At 49.1% G+C, this 20,264-nt stretch overlaps 7 protein-coding genes across 7 annotated transcripts; 5 read left to right on the top strand and 2 right to left on the bottom strand.

Moving 5' to 3' along the window:
• Nucleotides 1-1,362: 1,362 nt before the first annotated feature.
• Nucleotides 1,363-2,302, top strand: CLAFUR5_10580 (uncharacterized protein; the record flags this gene model as incomplete). The annotated part of the gene is made up of 2 exons (XM_047909728.1): nucleotides 1,363-1,398; nucleotides 1,463-2,302. The coding sequence occupies 2 exons, from the start codon at nucleotides 1,363-1,365 to the stop codon at nucleotides 2,300-2,302; spliced, it is 876 nt and encodes a 291-aa protein (XP_047763967.1).
• Nucleotides 2,303-2,700: 398 nt separating this feature from the next.
• On the top strand, nucleotides 2,701-3,616 carry CLAFUR5_10579 (uncharacterized protein; the record flags this gene model as incomplete). Its single annotated transcript, XM_047909727.1, has 2 exons — nucleotides 2,701-2,776; nucleotides 2,880-3,616. 2 exons carry the CDS (start codon nucleotides 2,701-2,703, stop codon nucleotides 3,614-3,616), a joined length of 813 nt encoding a protein of 270 aa, XP_047764628.1.
• Nucleotides 3,617-4,483: 867 nt separating this feature from the next.
• CLAFUR5_10578 (putative glutamate carboxypeptidase) lies at nucleotides 4,484-7,216 on the bottom strand (the record flags this gene model as incomplete). Its single annotated transcript, XM_047909726.1, has 1 exon — nucleotides 4,484-7,216. The coding sequence occupies one exon, from the start codon at nucleotides 7,214-7,216 to the stop codon at nucleotides 4,484-4,486; it is 2,733 nt and encodes a 910-aa protein (XP_047764629.1).
• Nucleotides 7,217-7,750: 534 nt separating this feature from the next.
• CLAFUR5_10577 (uncharacterized protein) lies at nucleotides 7,751-9,136 on the top strand (the record flags this gene model as incomplete). The annotated part of the gene is made up of 1 exon (XM_047909725.1): nucleotides 7,751-9,136. One exon carries the CDS (start codon nucleotides 7,751-7,753, stop codon nucleotides 9,134-9,136), a length of 1,386 nt encoding a protein of 461 aa, XP_047764620.1.
• A 97-nt stretch (nucleotides 9,137-9,233) lies between these two features.
• Nucleotides 9,234-9,982, bottom strand: CLAFUR5_10576 (Endo-1,4-beta-xylanase B; the record flags this gene model as incomplete). The annotated part of the gene is made up of 2 exons (XM_047909724.1): nucleotides 9,234-9,642; nucleotides 9,699-9,982. 2 exons carry the CDS (start codon nucleotides 9,980-9,982, stop codon nucleotides 9,234-9,236), a joined length of 693 nt encoding a protein of 230 aa, XP_047764621.1.
• Nucleotides 9,983-10,834: 852 nt separating this feature from the next.
• On the top strand, nucleotides 10,835-11,158 carry CLAFUR5_10575 (uncharacterized protein; the record flags this gene model as incomplete). The annotated part of the gene is made up of 1 exon (XM_047909723.1): nucleotides 10,835-11,158. One exon carries the CDS (start codon nucleotides 10,835-10,837, stop codon nucleotides 11,156-11,158), a length of 324 nt encoding a protein of 107 aa, XP_047764622.1.
• Nucleotides 11,159-14,324: 3,166 nt separating this feature from the next.
• Nucleotides 14,325-15,100, top strand: CLAFUR5_10574 (uncharacterized protein; the record flags this gene model as incomplete). The annotated part of the gene is made up of 3 exons (XM_047909722.1): nucleotides 14,325-14,433; nucleotides 14,551-14,843; nucleotides 15,071-15,100. The coding sequence occupies 3 exons, from the start codon at nucleotides 14,325-14,327 to the stop codon at nucleotides 15,098-15,100; spliced, it is 432 nt and encodes a 143-aa protein (XP_047764623.1).
• Nucleotides 15,101-20,264: the final 5,164 nt, after the last annotated feature.

Here is a 20,264-nt window from a genome sequence, read left to right as displayed (position 1 = left end):
GTCAGTGAGTGAAGAAGATAAGATCATGATAAAGTATAAAAAGCAGACAGAGCTCACCATCCTTGAAACGGTCACAAGCCAAGGAAGGAGCTCGCGACAGATCGGCGCCGTCAGGAACCTTATGACGTCTAGCGTGGCAGGAATCTGCGTTGTCACTTCACTCCAGCTTTCACTTTGGGAGCAGCCAAACTTCCTATGTACCATATCATCAACGACATTCTTGGCATGCGTTTCGCAGCTGCGTCACAGTCCAAGATAATACGGACGTACTCGGTGCCAAGCTGCTGCTGCAGCCTCTGAGCTTAACGGACCGGCTTCAGGAACAGTCCGGGTACTCCTGTTCCACGAGGATCCGGCCTCAGCTCATAGCCTCTCGAGCATCATCTCGTGGCCGACCTCTCGTTGCATAACAGCGAACACAAAACCATGGCTCATGTTGAACGAGACACATCATGCACACAAGCCATGCACAAGCAAGCCACGGGATGTCCAACTTTGGCGGACAACGGCTTCACAGCCAAGGAGTGTTGAGCCAATGAGACGCGCTGGCCGCAGACCAAGTTCAGGTAAACAGATAGTTGGTCTCGAGCTGTACTACTGTGTCAAACAGGATCAAGGGCTCTTGACCAAAGAGCTGGTTGCCTGAACGGGAATCCGAGTACTTCTGAATCGTTACAATAGCAATACCCGAGCGCAACGACTGCTTGCGACGCAGATGTGGTCGATAGGTGCATCGCTCCGACAACATTCGCTCTGCAAAAGGTGCTTGAAATACTCTTTGCAGGCCACAACCGCTGTTGCTTTTCGAGCACGGCGGCCACGTCTTTTTTCAGGAGGCCTCGGACTATAATCGTTGTTCTCACCAACATCACTTAACATCATCGTTGACTGCCATCTCAGGTGAACATACTCGGAACAGACCGACACTTGTGCCAGATATACAGAGCCATGAAGTCTTGTATATGCAACTCGGGGATCACTCTATGGGAGATCCGTTGCCATGGCGCTTCTTGACGAATACCGGCAGGAAGGCCAGGAGCGCGAATGTCTGACATGGAAGAGAACGACTTCTGCTGCGAAGTCCGGTCTCGTGAGGGCCGGGGGAAGACGTGACCGCAACACCGCCATAGGAACAGCTATGTCGATCTTCACAAGTCGCCGCAGGCACTCTCGACCGCAGGAGTCTACTCGAAGCGAGAAATGGGTCACACCATTTCCGTGTCAAGCATTCACTCAAATGCAGCGATGTACTACGCGCAGTGAATGAGAATGTAACAAGCGAATGTCTCAATTGCTGGCTTGTAGACTAGCTTCAAGAATCTGTCGCGCTCTTTCCCCGCCACACAGCCTACCACAACCAACATGCCGAAGCGGAAGGCGACTCAAGATGCAGGCACGGTCAGCAAGGGGAGTGCACGGAGAGCTTTGACAGTCCGAGGACCTTGTGACTAACATGCGACAGGAAAAGCACGCTCCAGCAACGTCGAGTACCCATCGCGTCACTCGCCGCATGGCCACTGATGCTGCTATTCGTGCCGTCTTCGATACTGCCGAACTGCTCGAGCAGATCATGTTACAGTTGCCGCCTGCCACTATCCTGACGAGCCAGCGAGTCTGTCACCAATTCCAAGATATTGTGACGACTTCGAGCAGCATCCAGAAGGTACTATTCTTCCGCACTTCTAGCGATTACGAGCGCTGGCCGGTGGTCCGCCCCAGCGGTGCAGCCTACCTCCTCGAAGACGGAAGCGACCGTGCCGACTTTGTGACAGTATCAGCACGCTGCAACGACTTCTTTCGCCTTTTCCAACGGCCTTTGGACCACAGAATGCGGAACGGTACTCTGTTCAAGCCCCTCGAGAAAATGCACGATGCAGTCATACAGTCCTTGCGAGACAGCACCAAGGTCCTGTCTTGCGCAAAGATGAGCTTCACCGACACTCCTTCCTTCTCTGCTACCGTGTGCTTTGATTGGTCCGTCGGTGTTGCCGCAGCTGGTACGGTCATGACAGACATCAGCATTCCGACTGGCATCACAGTGCGAGATGTGATCGAGGCGATAAGAGAGCACCGATCCGGTGAAGGTGCTCAACACGTCTATGAGAGCGGTCGTGACGGTCGATGGGAACGAGTGAAGCTTCCATGCGATAGTCTCATGCAAGCTATTGAGCACATGGAGCTGAAGCACGGCCAAAGTGCAAAGCTTCAGTTCAATCTCGTACGCTTGCGCGATGTAGTGCTGCCAACACAAGAGGAGAGGGAGCAGCGCCTGCAGAGGGATGGAGACGAAAGCGCTGTATAGGGTCAGCGCTGCTTTTACTGTCCAGAAACACAGGTTTTGGCGGAGACATGTGACGGCAAGCGGATTGGGAAGTACACTGAAAGTGAATGGATGCGAACAACGCACGTGACGTACTTTCCGCGAACAAACTTCCTATCCACCGAGTCTTCTCCCTCTTCTTTCCAACCCATCTTTCTGCTGACAGAAGCTCAAACAAACACGCCACAGACAACACCACGACACGTACCATCTATCCTCTGACAACATCCCAAAGCGAAAGGTGGTCGCACAGACCACAATCACAGCAAACAAGGTGGGCCTGCAATGAAACCTACAATGATGACCCTAAAGCTGACACCATATACAAGAAGCGCGCCGCACCGCAGGCAGCTACGGGCATTCTTCGAGTCACGCGGCGTATGACTACCGATGCAGCGCGCCGTGCAGTCTTTGAGACTGCAGAGCTCCTCGAGCAGATCATGCTTGAGCTGCCAGGTAAGTGAGGAACATATATGCGATACCTCCTAGCTCCATCGCCGAATGCGCATAGTCAGTCCTTCTGGACTCGAGTATAGCTGACAATCTTCTGTTCACACAGCCTTCTCCATCTTTACAAGCCAGCGAGTCTGCCACCAGTTCCAGGACATCGTCAGAACTTCAAGCAAGATCCAGGAGAAACTCTTCCTCCGCGTCAACAGCACTCCTGACCGTTTCATCCTAGCCGAACCACGGAACATTGCAACTCCAATTCTACGCCTGGAAGAGGATAGAGAGCGAACGGACTTCTCAACAGTGCCAGCTCGAGTCAACAATATGTCTCGTTCACTCGGTGAATCTTGGTCTCTCAGGTGGCTGATCGGCGATACGGTCAAATTCTCTGATAAACTCCACGCTGCAATGGTCAGGCTACTACGCGATGAAACACAGAAGCTATCATGTAGCTCCATGCATCTCGCAGACATTCCTATACTCTCCGCCAGGCTACAGTGCGAATGGTCTGTCGGAGACTTGGTGCGAGGTGTTGGTGCAACGCAGACAACATCCGCAACAGGAATTACAGTGGGGGACGTGGTAGAAGCGATGAGAACGCCAGGTGCACTCGTTATACTCGAGAGAGTCGACCCTTCTGACGTGGGCTACGCGAACCACCGGACACTATATGGAGCACGGATCATGCCTATCGTCAGGGACATGGAGCAGAAGTATCAAGGCGAGGCCACTCTGACTTTCACTCAATTGAAGCTACAACGTGTGCTACTCACCACCCATGAGATCATAGACGAACACAACGAGCGCTACGGCCCAGCCTGGTCTGAAAATCGTCAGTCACTTTGAGCAGGGACTCAGGTCGAGAGAGGGATCCCGTCGACTCCTCGAGAGAAATTTGAAAGCGCAGAGGACGCATTCGAGACATCGAGATCATTGCATAGAGAGGAGCTCATACTCGATATCACCCACAGCGCTGCGCCGACATCAACATGGCATACATTCCCACAGTTATGCGCCCCTCCCTGGAACATCATCTGGGGCGCGGTACTTTTCGAAAGTGTCGTCGTGGCAGTCGCCTGGCACAACGAGAGGAAATCACGACGAGCTACACATGCGACACAACTCGCAGACACCGCGGAACGTCTCGAGCAGATCGTGCTTGAGTCGCCAGGTAAGTGCGAACACAAACGTGTGATACTTCTCAGCCTCAGCGCTAGGTGCCGAGAAAACGATCATGCCACCTCAAGTATCGCTGACACTATCTTTTTCTCATAGCCTCAACCATCTTTACGAGCCAGCGGCTCTGCCACCAATTCCAGAATACCGTCACCACGTCCAGCAAAATTCAGGAGAAGCTCTTCTTCGGCACGAATGGCGGAGAGAGAGAATTGCCTGCCCTGCGATGGCGATGCAGGAACAGACATCCGAAGATGCGGACAGAGTTGCTTCTAATCGAGCAGTCACTTCAGACATGCTGCGTTAGAGGAAGCGATCATGAGGCCAAGGCGCCATCATTTTTAAGCACGGCGCAGCCTAGAGCATAGCGACGCATACATGGTCAGAATACAGAGTAGCAGAAAAGTATGATTCACTATCCACATTCCACACCCAGGCTTAATTACTCTGGGATAAGTCCCTAAACGCCATCGCAATGCCACGCTACGGAATCAAACACAGGACAAACAAAATCGATACCCTCACTAAAGAAGCCCATCAACTCTTCAACTCATCCGTCGCCCTCCTAATAACCCCCGCAACCCTCTCCACCCTCTCCTGCGCCAGACTAAAATTCCCACGCTGCAACGCATCCATGACAGTCGGAAAATATGACATCCTCCCACTCTCAAAATCGTGCGGTCCAAAGATAACATGCTTAAACTGCTCCCGCCCAGGTAGTCCATGAACGTACGGATCAATAGGACTTTCGGGCAGGTCAAGCAAATTCCTATCAAAGTTGGACAATTTCTGGTTGAAAGCCATACGTCTCTTCGCGAAGCTCGCAGATTCGAGGCCGCCGGCACCGAGGACGTTGGCCGTCCAGATGTCTTCGAAGCGGTGGAATTCTTCCGCGACGCGAGTCAACTCGTCCGCTGCGTCGCGGAGGGGCTGGAGGGAGAAGCTGTTGGATTCGAGGGATGAGTGGCCGGGGACTTTCTCCGCTTGGACAGACGCATAGGTCATGAGGGTACTGATATAAGAGCCCTTGATAGCATCCGCGTACGTCTTCAGATCGAACGGTAGTATTGGACGATCCGCCATCTCGAGGATCAAGAGTGCCCAGACTTGTGCCAGCGTTCTATGCCAGCTAAAGTCCGGATCGCTGAATTGCTTCACCCAGTCCAGGGTCTCATAGCACGAATGGGCTGGATATCCATGCTTGAGGCGCGCGCCTTCGAAACCGAAGTCAACGGAGCTGATTCCCGCTATCATCTGGAAGGGGGCATAGTCGCCGTCTGTGCCGAGCCCGCCGAATTTTGTTTTCCGTTCGTCCCAGATTTGCTTGAGTGTTGCGGCGTTGTCGCCCGGTGTTGAAACGCGGTCTAGGACGTGGAGGACCGCTCGTTTCCAGACTGGGCTGCCGGCGGCTCTGAAGACAGGATCTGGGCCGTAAAGGCCGGCGTCTACATTCAGGTATGCTATGCCGTTGTCGCGTAGTGAGTCGAGACTATCTTCCACGTACTCGGTGCTGCCGACCATATTGTACTCCTTGGCGTCCCAGGAGACGAACTCGATCGTACGTAGAGGCCGCCATCCGAGCTTTCGCAGTTGTCCGAAGATCTGGACCACTTCCATGAGCACAGCAGATCCACTGCCTGGATCCACTGCACCAAAGCACCAGGCATCGCGATGGCTGCCGACCAGGATCTTCTTCTCTGCCTGTTCCAGCCCTTCAATCAAGCCGTGGACGTTCCAAATCTGTTGTTTCTCGCTCTCATCGTTCAAATTCTTCAGGTGCACACGCAGTCCTTCCGAGTCTCCAGCGGACCAATTCTTGACGAACCCTTGGTCGCCACCTACCCAATCTTTGGGAACCTGCTTTCCTTTGCCTTCCAAGTGCTCCAGGAGAACCTTTGCGTCTCGCCATGCAAGTGGTAGTGATGGTATTTGACTCAAAGCAGGATTGCCGTCGATTTTCTCACGTTTTGCATCCTGTGTGCTAGCAAAGCCCGGCGTCAAGGGGTCCCCGAGTATCCGGTCCGACATAGCAACACTTCCCCTCTGCAGAGAACTTTCCGGTCTCCACGGTCCATCTGGCCACACTGCACCCAACACGGCGCCGTCAAGCTTCGGATCCGAGTACACAAGCGCTCCAACACATCCTACATGCTGCGCGGCCTGCACCTTCTGCGACAGATCGTTCTGCGTACTGTAATACCGCATGAGCGCAATGCTGCCATTCAAGTTTACGCCATTCTCCACCAGCCAGGCAAAGTCCTCTTTACTGCCCCCATTGGCATATATTAAATGTCCTTCGACCTCACCAGACTTGCTCAGTCCGTGCCAAGCTAGTGTCTGGACCTTGTTCATGTCCAAGATATCCTCTTCCAACCGCGCTGTCCACTTTTGCTCTTCCGGGGCGACAATACTGACTTCACGTCCATCTTGAGTCGGGTAATTGAGATACGCATAGTAGCTGGCCAAAGCCACGTCATCCAGGTTACCTTCGTTGATCCAGCGTTCCCGCATCCACTCTGCCATGTACAAATCGCCGGCTGTTCCTGCAACGTGGTCGTAACCACTGATATGTGTCAAGTACTCCTCTATCCGCGCAGCATCCACATGCTCTTGCACATACTTGCGCACTGACTCCGGATCGAATCGGGTCCCCATGAAGCCACGGCCATTACCCGGGAACACGTCAAGAATGAAAAGGCCATATATGACCATCGCAATGAAAAGTAGACCGCATAAACGCGCTATCGTCCCAGCGGACATTCGATATCGATCGGGTATCGAGGGGAGTTGGGAGAATCGAGAAGGAAGTGACGGGGGTGGTTCGGTCGAGGTTGTCTCGCCACCTGAGACAGGTGTATATAATGATCGGAACGAAGGTAGTCGTATCGCGGATAGTGTCGCGCCAATGTTCGTGATGTGCTGTGTCCACTTGGAGCGTAATCGCGCTCGATGATATAAGGACTGCCGTTGCGACGGATCGGGTGCTGATGGGTCGAGGTAGTCCAGCTCTTCCACTCTCCGCCTGTCACCGTCGCCATCGCCTGTGACTTCCGGCAGTCGAAGGTCGCTATCGTCACTGGACCGGGGTGATTCTACTGTCGGCGGGCGATATGTGCTCTCCTGAGGCAGTAACCCTTGCCTTTCGGCATCGTCGCTTACTTCTCCTGGTCCGCGGAAATTCTGTAACGATGACGGTCTCGAAGACGTGGCCTCATCGTATGTGGGGATGGCTATGTGGGCGTATTGTTTGTACTTGTCGTCCTCCTCCATCGTGGCGGACTAGGGCTCGTGGCCCGATGGCTGTGGTGTGTCGTTTGATTGGTATGTGCTATGTATGCATCTCGTTGTGTCGTGTGTCGTGTGTCGTGTCCAAGTGGTCGTGCTCCCACTATGGTCGGATGACTGCGCTCCGTGATGTCTCCTGCCAATGTTCATCGACACAACTGCACCCCGTCTTACGTGGACTCGTACAGTAGGAGGTAGGTCGCGCTAGGATCTCGGCAGCGGAGCCTCGGCACGCGATCCCCTGGCGCGTCTTTCAACTCAATTTACACGTGGAAGAATGTCCCTTCTTCCACAATAACTCTGAACATATCACATGTCGAGCTTGTTGCCAGCACCAAAGTGCTACCATTCACTCAGATGTCGCCCGTGATGGCTAGCGCATGTCACACGTGGGCAGTCAGGCTTCCTGGTCATGGAGGCAAAGTCTAAAGAGACCTACTGCATCTATGACGATCATTGAACGACTACCAGCTGGTGGTATGCCTGTCAAACACCTCTTTGACCACAGCCATAACATCAATGGCACTCGCTCACCTCCAATATGCCTACCTTGAGCTGGTCACGACCATCGTGCCTGGCCCACAGAGCATCACGTACTTCTTGCCACTGATATTATTGATCACAGGTCTGTCAGTACCTCAAGAGGTGCTCTCCCATAATCTCCTGGCAGCACTCATTGTGCCTGTCAGCATTGCGAGCACAATACATGCCTGGCTGATGATGGGGTCTCTGGACGTTGTGAGCGTGGATACGTTGTGGTGGACACTATTCTTCTTGGTATTCCGAGACCCACGGAAAGACTTCAGAAGAATCGTTGAAGCTGGCGGCGGTGAAGTTGATCACAAGGACGGAAGAATCGCTAAGCCGAAGAATCGATTCCCGGAAATCAAGGAGCAAGGATATCCAAAGGACTTCTTGAGCAGGCTTCAGTGGGTGCTACCCCTAACTCAAGAACGACCATTAACGAGTTGGAAGACGGGCGAAGCCTCACACGATGCCAAGGTCCTGTCTCCCTACATCACGCAGTCACGTTGGACTTTCATCCGATCGATCCTGGTCGTTCTACTTCCAGCTTTGGCGATCACAATGCCTCTAGCACTGCAGCTAAAAGCCAACGATCTGTTCTTCTCAGCCGCCGGACAATTCCTAGACATGCCACTCGTGGCCGCAGACAACAACACACCAACGATCGTGGCAATCCTACAACACTCTCTTCCAAGGCAACTCCTGCGCCCACTGACCCTCGGCCTCTACCTCTACTCCCTCATGATCCTCCTGTTTCTCCCGCCCTTCCTCCTTCCAGTGATTCTCACTTTCCTGGCCCCTTCCGGTTCAACAGCACACTGGTCCCCTCACAACTGGCCTCAACCCCACTTGGGGCCCTTCTCTGCCGTTCTGGACCATGGTCTTCGTGGCCTTTGGGGCAAGTGGTGGCATCAGCAAATGCGACATGCTGTGTCTGAACCGGGGCGATGGCTTTCAGCCAAGCTTCACCTGTGCAAGAATGGACTGCCGAGATATGCCATGATTTGCTGCAGTGCATTCTTACTCAGTGGGCTCACGCATGCTGGGCTAGTCCCTGCTGAGCTGCGGTGGGCAGAGTTGTATCAGCCTTGGGAATTGAGGCTGAGATTTGCGGCGTTCTTTTGGATTCAACCTGTTGGGATTCTGGCTGAGGCTACGCTGGTTGAGCCTATGCTGCGGAGATTGTCTGGGTCTGCAGCGAATTTATTCCGGTACTTGGCTGTGAGGGTAATGCGGCTCTGCTGGGTTGTGCTATTCATGTGTCTGGCTCTAACCTTCCTACACGATCCCTTCATCGAGCTGGGATACTGGAAGATTTGGCCACCTGCACTCTTACCAGCGAACGCTCAGAGCATGCTACGAGGTGACTGGCTGCCCTGAACACCACAGCCCTCTCCCCATTGCACCAAAGACGATAGTACTACATATACTCCATCATACTCAGACTACATCGACACTAAACACACCAACACCCCCATCAAGACACAGTCACACTCGCAGAACCCGCACTATGATACCCCTCAACCGCCATAATCTGATAATTAAAACTCGTCCCCAACGTCAACCCAAGCTGCTCCCACTTCTCAAAATGGTTCCCCGTCGTCACACTTCCGCTCGACCTCTTACTCCTCCTCACACTAATGAACTGCTCAAACGTCGCAGTCCCGTCGATACTCGGCGCGTTCCTGCGGGTATTCTTGCAAACATCATATACACCCCCATCACTCGACACTGTGCCAAGGATGGTCTTGCCACTGCAGGGGTTGTATTCGCCGATGTTTTCGAGAATGTAGTACTCGATGAGGGGAGAGCGTGTCCAGCCGTAGACGGTCAGGTAGGCGTTGCCGTTGTTTGTGGGGTTGAAGGAGGCGGAGTAGGTTATGGTGCTAGTATGAAGTCAGTTTTGGCCTGGAATTTCTCAAGATGAAGGACGTGGACAAACCGAGCAGCACCAGTCCGATATCCCTTCCCGCCTACAAGATTACCAGAGCCAGACCAGGTAATATCGTAAGAGCCACCTGCACCGTTGTTGTAAACGTGCGAGCCAGTGGTGTCGGCCCACCAGGAGTAGAACCAGCCATTTGATGTGCCTTGACCCGTCGCCAGGCCTTGACGTTTGGAGAGGATGGTGGGGATCTTCTTGATGGTCTCAGACTCTTCAACTGAGTGCGCTGCTGCGCTCATGGCAGTGGCGGCGGCTAGGAGGACAGTAGTGAAGGAAACCATAATTGCAAATTTTCAGAATGGACTATGATAGAGGCAGCGTTGAGGGAAGTCAGGTACATTCCCATCGCATATAGGTACCTACCACCTCTTATACACATCCGGAAGATTTGTAGCAACACTGTACATGTGACAGTGTCTTTCATGAACATGTCCCGGCTATATTGCTCTACAGTTTCACCCACACGACAAGGACGACAATACGCGATGTCGTCGATCATGCACTCTTGGGACGGGCGAGTGGCCAAAAGTGGTCGAAGCGCCGACTAATGCAGCACGTGAAATTCGCTTAGTCGACGGTCGTACTGGAGATGGTATATGTCGTACACCCGCTTCTGTATCCCCCTCCTTCCCCTCTCCTGCCCTCAAGAAGCGCTTAAACGAATCCCGTTCTTCACCGTGCACAAGCGGCATCTAAGTATTGAACATCCCCAAAAGGCAGTATGCTTTGTTGTGTCTCGATGCATCACCCATCCTTATCTCTCCTCGAACGGTGTTGAAAGGATCCTTTGAGGAGCCTCAGGCACCGAGATTAGGTGGCGCTCGGGGCTGCCGGAGGCAGACCCAGATAGGGGCTCAATTAGTTGGGCCTTTGCTTGAGGTCCTAACTATTTTCAATCAATTTGTAATCAACGATTATATAAGTAGTGTCCTCTTACAGGACTTAATAGAATCACCCTTCCAAGATTCAACAGGTTATGAGCCCGGGAGCTCTAACCGCAAGCGCTTAGACAACCTTCGACCCTCGTTGAACCTTCACCACTCTTTACTATGACTACCACCGATAACACTAACCCGAGCGCCCTCACTAACAGTACTGGAGTCAACCTCTAGGTACTGCGAGGACCGTCGAACATGCTTCGGTGGCTTCGCAATTTCCAAGTCGTAGCCCAAGCCAAAGGACTCTGGAGCTACTTCTCAGGAGGGGCCGAAATCGCAGAAAAGCTAGACCCTATTAACTACGGCTTCGGAACACCGACATCTACAGCTGCACCTAACAATGTCGGAGGCTCCAAAGCCGCAGAAGAATCCGAAGTCGTCAAGAAGATCAAAAAGGAAAGAACCTCTAAGACTCGTTCCTCAGTACTTCCCGATAATATACTCAACGGAAGCACCCAGGCCGAAGGCAGCAGGGACGCCGCCAAACCAGACAACGCCAGCTTCCGTCTCGCTATGTAGAAGTTCGATCTAGAACTCTATGAAAAGTTCACCAAACGGATAGAACTAGCAATAGCACTTCTCGTATACTAGGTTGACTCGTCTATTCGAGGAAGACTCCTCGGCTTCACAGACCCCTATGTTGCCTTCCAATGGATTAGAATACAATACTCGCTCACGCCAGTACGCGCGAGAGAACTCGTACGAGCTACCTTCGAACGACTGAGCATCTCAAACTCCCGCACAATGCAAACCTACATTAACGATGTAGAAAACGCACGCCTTGATATCCAAGAAGCTAGGGGCACCTGCGACGACGATATGGTGATCGACAAACTAATCCGAGGATTATCCGGGGAATACGAAGCCTTCGTGGACCAATACCATTTCTTCAAGGACACAACACACTAACTGGGACAAAACCTTGACCTACAAACGGTCACGCACCGCCTCCTTACCTTCGAATCCGACCTACAGTCTCGCAAAAGGGCCAAAAAGAGCATCAACGCCTTCTCGGCTCCTCAACGAAGCTGCGACACCTGCGGAAAAAAGGGACATACGACGGAGAGATGCTGGCAAGCCCACCCAGAATTGAAGTTGTCTGCAGAGGAATACGCTGCCCGAATATATCAACGGTTCACCCCATCGAAAAGAGCCGAAGTATCCAAGACCAGCACTGGTACCACGAGACGCATCATATCCATGACTACAGCCAACGCCGATGAGTTCGACCGAAAGCTCAACGCTAAAATTTCACAGACTCGAAGTAAGTCCCCCGCGCTCCCCAATCAACCTCAAGCTAACAGCAACCAGAATAAGAAAAACAAATGCTTAAGGGGGAGCGTTGAGGACAAGGGGCGCGTTGATTTTGAACAACCAGATGGCGGCGAGAGCGATAAAGAAAATCGCCCTCCATCTCGGTGTACCATGCTTATATCTAACTCTCGTACTGCTAATCGCGACAAATGGATTCTTGACTCTAGCGCAAACACTCACGGTGTTAAAGACTTGAAGTGGTTCGTTGACTATCACGAATTTGAAGTAGACATCGCCAATGCCGGCGAAAACAAAGCACTCCATATCAAAGGAGGAGGAACAATCGCATTCACGACATGGACTCCAAGTAGAGAACCAATCGAAATATTACTGACTAGAGTAGCATACTCACCTAAGTTGAGATGCAACATTATATCCATGTCCCAACTGGGAAAAGTCGGGAACTTACGGGGCACATGGACAGACGGGCGAGTCAATATCGCAGACTCCAATGGAACAGTCGTTGGCCAGGCCATCGAACGAGACGGACTGTACGTCGTAGAGTGCAATCCACTCAACGACAGACCAGAGATACAGATGACCACGCAACTCCCAGAAGTTGCGCGTCCAGGGGGAGTAAAAGAAACCCCACGCAAAACGCAGAATCGCCACAATTGCTCGAGAGCCATCGAGATTACAGTACTAGGGGGAGTAAGACCACTAATGGTAATCAGCACGATAGATTTCCGTGATCCAGTTTAGATGTGGCACAGACGGCTAGGACACCTAGGCGTAGAGAACATGCGACGACTTCTGAAGGTAAGCGAAGGCATAAACCTCACTAACCAACAAGTACGCGAGAAACTAGGAACTATATGTCCAGTCTGTGCAACAACGAGAGCAATCGTTAAAATTCCTCGAGACCCAGCTACACGCAGGTACAAGAAACCAGGAGATCTAATTCACCTAGACTCCTGGGGCCCATATTCAGTAAAGGGGCTCTATAGGAAGAAGCGAGATATTAGGAACTCTATTGCTGCTACTAATAATGCTACACGATACACCTAGGCAAAACCATACTCACGACGGGGCGAAGTCAAAACGCTAGTTATCGACCTTATACGACAAATCGAACGAACACACGATATTAAGGTCCGAAGAGTTCGAACTGACAATGAATTCATCCATAACGAAATCCAAGCTTGGTGCGCTCTATAAGGAATCAGCATCGAATACACCGCAGCATACTTATAGTACTAGAACGGAGTATCCGAAAGACAGTTCCGGACGGAAAGAGAACGAACAGCTGCTATAATATACGAGCATATTCTACCTAAAAGAATAGAACGAATTATCGAAGGTAGGATAGAAGAAATGCTAAGGAACAGTACTGCACCTGAAAAGCTGTGGCTAGAAGCGTGGATACATTCTGTATGGCTCAAAAACCGGGCACCAACCCGCGCGCTCAAAAATAAGAAGACCCCCTTCGAGACACTTACGGGACAACGACCTAATCTCTCACGAGAGCGGATCTAGGGTAGCAGAACTTATGTCACTATACAACACGAAGACCCTGAGCGAAAGGGGAAAAGCAAACTCGTAACTCCACGAGGATAGCTAGGCTATTTTGTCAGATGTGAGAGCGAATCTATATACCGCATCTACAACCCAGATAAGGACGAAGTTAAAAGAATTTCAGTCGCTCGCATAGACGACGGCGAAGGGTTGGATGATCCACATAATGATCTATCACGAGAAGTCCGACTTCCTAACGAAGAGGAAGAAGCGGAAAGGCCTGAATTAGAAGAAGACTCTTCTAGCGAATCATCGGACTCGGATACAGAAGATGATAACCTAGACGCAGACGACGACCATAAAGATAACAACGACAATAGCGCCATACGCGATAATAGGGACGAGGACGGAAGAATGGAAGATCTGATTAAAGACGGATCTCCCGGTAACTCGCCACAACACAACCCACGACATGAAATGAGCGGAGGACTGAATAGACCAGTTCACGAACAAGACCGTGCAGAATCTCCACTGTTCGAACCTGAAGACGAACAAGAAACGCTCCTATAACGGCGGAAGACCATGTCAACGGTGCATCAAACGTGGGGGCATGTGCATCTACGAGGTCAGCGAAGTGGAAAGCCACTGGCACTAACCAGACTCGAGCAAGTGGCAGGACGAAACTAGCTAATACGACAACACAGACGAGACGCCATAGTGCTACCAGTGCATAAAGACAAAAGCAAACTTCAAAGGTCAGCCCTGCAACGGCGAATTCCTATGTAACAACTGCTCGAAGAGACGTAGAGCAGCACGCTGCTCCTACTATGGACAAAACGGTCACATGAAAGTCCATAAAGTCCAAGGACAGGAAAGGCGTAAAGGGGAAACCCAGCAGCAGGAGATCCGTAAGAAAATGCAGGCTCGCATCAACGTTGATAACGATGAACACCTCGACTCCGACTCCGGTCTAGACAGCGACATCGACGATCTACTACTTAACAACAACGCAATTAATGAAGACAGTAATTAGCAGGACTATGACGAGTCCGACTCAGGGGGAGTAAGTAAAAAAAGCCATGACTTAGACTCGAACCAAAATGATCAAGAAGAAAACTGTGACACTGATGAAGAATTTATAGATGAAAAACACAACCAAGAAGAGGAAGAATTCGGAGAATTCGTTGACTTACCACTAAGGAAAGGAGAAAAAGGCGAGGACGAAGAATTCGGAGAATATGTTGAGTCCCCACTAGTAACAAAAGGCGAAAGAATTGAAGGAATAGATGAACCAGACACGCCCTCAGGGCGAGAAGTTCAGGAAATTGCAGATCCCGGATATCTAAGCCGCGGCACACCCGCAGATACGCTAGATGAACTAAGGGACGACTCAGATCCGTTCGGCATCGAAGCTCTAGAACGACAAGGCGTGACGGTAAGGCGTAGGAAAGGCAAAGAATCTTTGTTCGAAATAATGTTAGCAGAAGACCCACTAGCAGGGGTAACTAAAAGATCAAAGAAAAGAAACAAAAGAGATAGAATTACCGATCCGACTAGAGACGACTCTGACATAGAAAGGCCCAGTGAGCGTACTAGTATAGTTACCGGTAAATTTTGAGCCTTACTAACCAATAACCAACTGAATATTAGGCTCACCATTAGCATACCAGTGGTTACCTCCTTCCTAAATAGAAAGGTGGATATAGTTTACAAGGTGTTGTTACTATTACTCGGTCCTGCCTATACCTCTTCATTCACCTCATTCTCTAATACCTCCTACTATTGCTGAATCGTCCGCTTGTTAAAGTTAGTGTTGTAGTCCGTAACTATCGTCTCCTTACTGTCCACATCTTCGCCTTTACCTAGAGGTCCGTACTAGTTACGGAGGTAACTATAGGCCTCTATAACGAGGTCTTCGAGCTATGATCTTCGATAGTATATCATATTACGGCTAGTACTAAAGCTACGCTCTAGAGTATCGCTTATAAGCGGTAGTACTAGTGTATCGAAGGCAAATCGTACTAGCTTAGGCTCTATATCTCGGCGTACGTACTAGTATCTAAGCACGTCGTATAGGGCTATCTTCTAGTCCTTAATCTTATTTAGTGACTTGCCGGCGTGTAGATCAGGCTTATAAGCTTGTAATAGGTAGCGCTCGAATAAGTTAACCCTTAGTATTAGTATAAATAAGTCTGTTAAGAATATATAGGTCATAGGGTTAACATTAGGTACTTAGGGGGATTAGTAATCAGGGCTTACTAGTCAAGTCCTAAGTATAGCTGTCCCTCCTAAAACACCTATACTAATACTAGCGATACTATATATAGATACACGCTATCCTATTAGGTCCTTCTTCGTCTTTCGTATAATCCGCCGTCTTCTACTACTACGTAACTCGTACCTATTTAATAAAGTCCGCAATCTTACGGCGCTTAAACTTCGACAGATTAGCTTAAAGATCGTCCTCGCTATCGGCCTTAATAATAGGCTATGTTTAAGTCTCTATAGCTTACGATTGCGATTATAACTACTTCTTCTTCCCCTTCCGCTTCTTTAGAGGTATTACGGTATCCGTAGAGGTATTAATCTAGCTAGCGGGTTTATAGAACGTCTCCTAGATATCTATCGCCTATACTTTCGTACTCTTAATCTAAGACTACTAATCTTTTGTACCGGCGCTCTAGAGGTCTTTAAACTACGCGTGTTTCAATATAGGGTTTAGTATTACTACGGCGTAGTAGATAGGTATATCGTCTACGGCTTAGAAGTACTTCTCGACCTTCTACTACGAGGCTTCGTAGCATTTCGAGAGATAATCGAAGGAATCGTCTTTCTCGGTTTCCTACTTATACTCGGTATTATAGGCGTTAAGGGTATTAAGTATAAAGTAGAGAGTCGGATACTAGTCGAAGAGGTGTTTCTGCTCGCCCTAGGTGTCTATAGTCGTAATCTCGAAGACCTATAGCGTGTTATATAGCCTATCGAGTTGATACTAGTTAGTAGTCGAGGGCGTATTGTTTTTAATAGTAGGATCGTCCCTGTTTTAGAAGTAGAAGGTGTTAATACGTTCCTTAATAGTGATAGCACGTCCGATTATATAATAGAAGCTGTTCTAGCGCGTAGAGTTGTCTTAAATAAGCTATAGGATAATAAGTTAGTAAAAGAGGTGAATAGGTAGGAGAATAACGATAACGGCTTTTGTTCGGTATATTAACGGGAAGCTCCCGAGCTAATAGATAGGCTTAGATAAGTACTAGCGCCGTTACGTACGCTATCCTAGGCATTCCTTACTCGCCTTAAGGTTATTAAATTCCTCTAACCCTTTACCTCCTACTACCTCTCTAAACTCGTCTAACCTCTATATTAAAGCCCTTATCTACTTTATTACATTATATAGCTTACTAATAGCACTACGAGTATACTAGAACGCCTCTACTACCGCGAATACGCCCTCCTCCGTCTTTAGTTCTAGCTCCTTTAGGTCCCGATTAGATAACTCTCCTAGTAGTAGCGACTTCGCGTAGAGGTTAGTAATATAGCCGAAATATCGAGTCATACTACCTAAGTCACCTATCATTTACTAATAGCCTATAAAAGAGGGCCTAAAAGGGGATAAAAACGGCGACGACGACGGCAGTAGACGACCGAGAGTAAGGGGGAGACGAGTAGAGGACGCTCTATAAGAAGGCGGAAGAGATAGTAGCGGTAGAAGAAGGGAGGTTTCCGGAGAGAGTACTAAAAGGAGTAATAAGCGAACTGCTCGGGGGACTAAAGGCGCTCAAACGACAAACAAGCACTACGATAAATATAGCAATCGAGGTAGTAATACGAAACGTAAGAAACAACCCTTAAAGAGACCCGAGATAGACCTAGGGCCTAACGACCTAGGCAACAATCGCGAGCCAACCTACACCCCCTTAGAGCATAGTACTACGAGTCTATATTACGGACTAGAAAGAGAAGGAAGAGATAGGAAAGATGACCGGGAGGGAGATAGTCGAGAAGATCGGAGTAAAGGGAATAGTAGGAGTAAGGGTAGATAATAAAGGGGTCAAGCTGTTTATAGTATACGTATAGGATAAGAAGGCCCTCGAAATAAATAAGGAGTAGATACTAAAGATCGGGAGTATAGCGAAAGTCTCCTATTATTACGGGTCTAGGCTACTCTCGGTAGGTAAAAGGGTATCGTAGCTAAGTAATCGAATAAGTTCTACGGAGAAGAGAAGTTCTAGCTAAGGCGCGTATCGAAGATAAGCGCGACGTTCGCCGAGCCGAGGCGTTACGTTATATTCACGAAGTCACGTGACCCGTAGGCCGTAGGCCGTAGGGCTATACCGTAATACTACTCCCCTTCTTAAATCGCCTTAAGCGCCTACGAGGCGGTATCTATCAATTCAAAATAAGTAACGCTCTATAGGGTATATCTATCTAACTCTATAATCTAAAACTCCGGTATATATAAAGATACGACTATAGACAAGCCTAAGCTACGAGCAAAGCGACGTTACTAGCGGTAGCGAGTCCTAGGCGCAGATCGTAGAAACGAAGTGACTGTTTATTATGCCTTAGCACGCCTTAGGTTATATCGTGACTAGTGCTTAGCGTCGGCGGTAACGGTCGCGTCGTTATTAGTATCGCTAGTACTGTCCGCCGAGTCTATTAGCTTAGTTATATTAGGCTCTAGTGCTTACTATCCGCGTAGAGGTCCTAGAGCGCGAGGGTTCTTGTAATAGTAGTCTACTACAAGTTCGTCTATAGTGCCTTTCAAGTTGATATAAGGTTCTTTAGTAGATAACCTATCTACCTATTTAATAGTATAGCTAATACTCTTCTTTGCTTTTCTAGTCTAGCGACTGTCTACTACTACTACGGCATCGTGCTATTCCTCAACTTCGCTATCGACTTCGGTAAGCGTAGGTTCGTACGTCTATAAAGGGAACGGGTCTTCGGCGGATAGTCGTAGTAGGTCGGTATAGAATACGTAGTATATTCTTATGCTCGTAGGTAGGTCGAGTTCGTAGACATCGGTTACTACTTTCTTTATGATTGTGAAGGGGCCTACGTTCTTATAATCAAGCTTCTTCGCTAGTCGTTTAGTACGAATATTGCGTAAATTGAGCTAAACCTTGTCTCCTACCTTATAAGACCGCGTAGGTCTCCGGCTATATTTCTAATAGTCGGCTTTAAGCTATACTTATATATACTTAAGCTAGTTAATACAATGTGTGTATACACGGCTTATATAAGTTGCGAAAGCGTCTATATCTTATTAGCTAATTTTCTACGTAGCTAGTAGTACGTCCGTACGGGTAGGTCTACTAAGAACTTCTATTCTTAGGTTTCTTCCTAAGGTTACGAAGAACGGTAACACGCCGGCAGTGCTTTTTATGTTATTCAAAGCAAACTCCGCTATTAGTAGCTAGTCGTACTAGTTGTCTTAGGCGTAATTAATGTATATACGTAGGTACTGCTCTATAACTTAGTTCGTACGTTCGGACTGACTATCGGTCTAAGGGTACTATACCGTCGACATCTTATACTTAATGCCTAGGCGTTCGCAAAGCGTCTTCTAGAAGCGACTTACCTACTACGAGCCGCGGTCTGAGTAGATAGAGCGGAACAGGCCTTGATCCTTAATAACGTAGCGGATGATTATATCTATAGCTGTCTCGGGCTCTATGTCGACGACTAGTATAAGGTACTTACGCTTTATAAGACGATATGTCAAGGTAAGGATGTTGTTATACTTGACGCCCTCCGGGCTATAGCTGTCTAGAAGTACTATAATATAGTCTAGGGCCACTTCCTCGAATATACCGTTAGGTATTAGGATTTACTTAAGGTTGCCCTAGTACGTATTATAGAAAGCCTTAGTTCTAGTATATATATAACAGTTCTTTACATATCGTGCGATGTTAGCCTATATGCCAGGCCAATAGTACGTACGAGTTATTAGCTCGTATGTCTTCTCGCGCCCCGGGTAGCCGGCTATAGGGGTATTATAACAAGCGGCTATAAGTTCTTCGCGGATATTACTACTATTAGGTACGTAGAGGCGGCCTTGAATATAAATCAGGTCGTACTCTAGTTCGTACTCGCTAAGATTGATATATATATTCAATTTCTACGGTAGCCGACTATCGCTAGCTTATAGGCCTTTCTTGATTACTACTACGAGCTCGTCCTAATCGTAGGCGTTCTGGATCTCTTCCTTAACAGACGCCTCGTTCGCGTTAAGTACGGCAAGCGCGAGCTGATATTAGTCGTGAGCGTTTGTATACGTTGTTATTACTAATACTCTAAGAGACTCCTATACTTTAGGGGCGAGGTTACGTTTCTTTAAGACCGTTTATTATCTGTTCTTAATATCGTCTGTTACGTCTATATCCTAAGTACGGCGTGTTAGGGCATTAGGCTTACCGCCTAGCTTACCTAGTCGGTATTCGATCTAGAAATCGAACCCGGACAAGAATTTACTCTATCGTGCTTGTCGGCGATTTAGCTACTTAGTAGTTATAAAGTATTATAGACCGCGGTGATTAGACAATACCCTAGTCTTACTACCTATTAGCTCTAGCCGCTATTCCTTAAAAGCTCGAACGATAGCTATAAGCTCCTTATCGTAGATCTTATAGTTACACTCGGCTAGATCTATCTTCTACGAATAGTATATAACTAGGTGAAGCTGTCCGTCTTCTCCGATCTATAAAAGAACGCTACCGGTATATCTATTAGAGGCGTCGTATTCGATAACGTAAGGCTTACTTAGGTCAAAGTACTATAGCACTAGTTACTTCGTGAACTCCGCCTTAAGCCTATTAAAAGCTTACTAGCACTCTAGTGTCCAGTTCTAAGT

This window comes from Fulvia fulva, chromosome 7, assembly GCF_020509005.1.
Source record: "Fulvia fulva chromosome 7, complete sequence".
Classification (NCBI taxonomy): Eukaryota; Fungi; Ascomycota; class Dothideomycetes; order Mycosphaerellales; family Mycosphaerellaceae; genus Fulvia; species Fulvia fulva.
The sequence above is the reverse complement of the archived record's forward strand: the minus strand, read 5'-3'. Positions and strand labels throughout refer to the sequence as shown.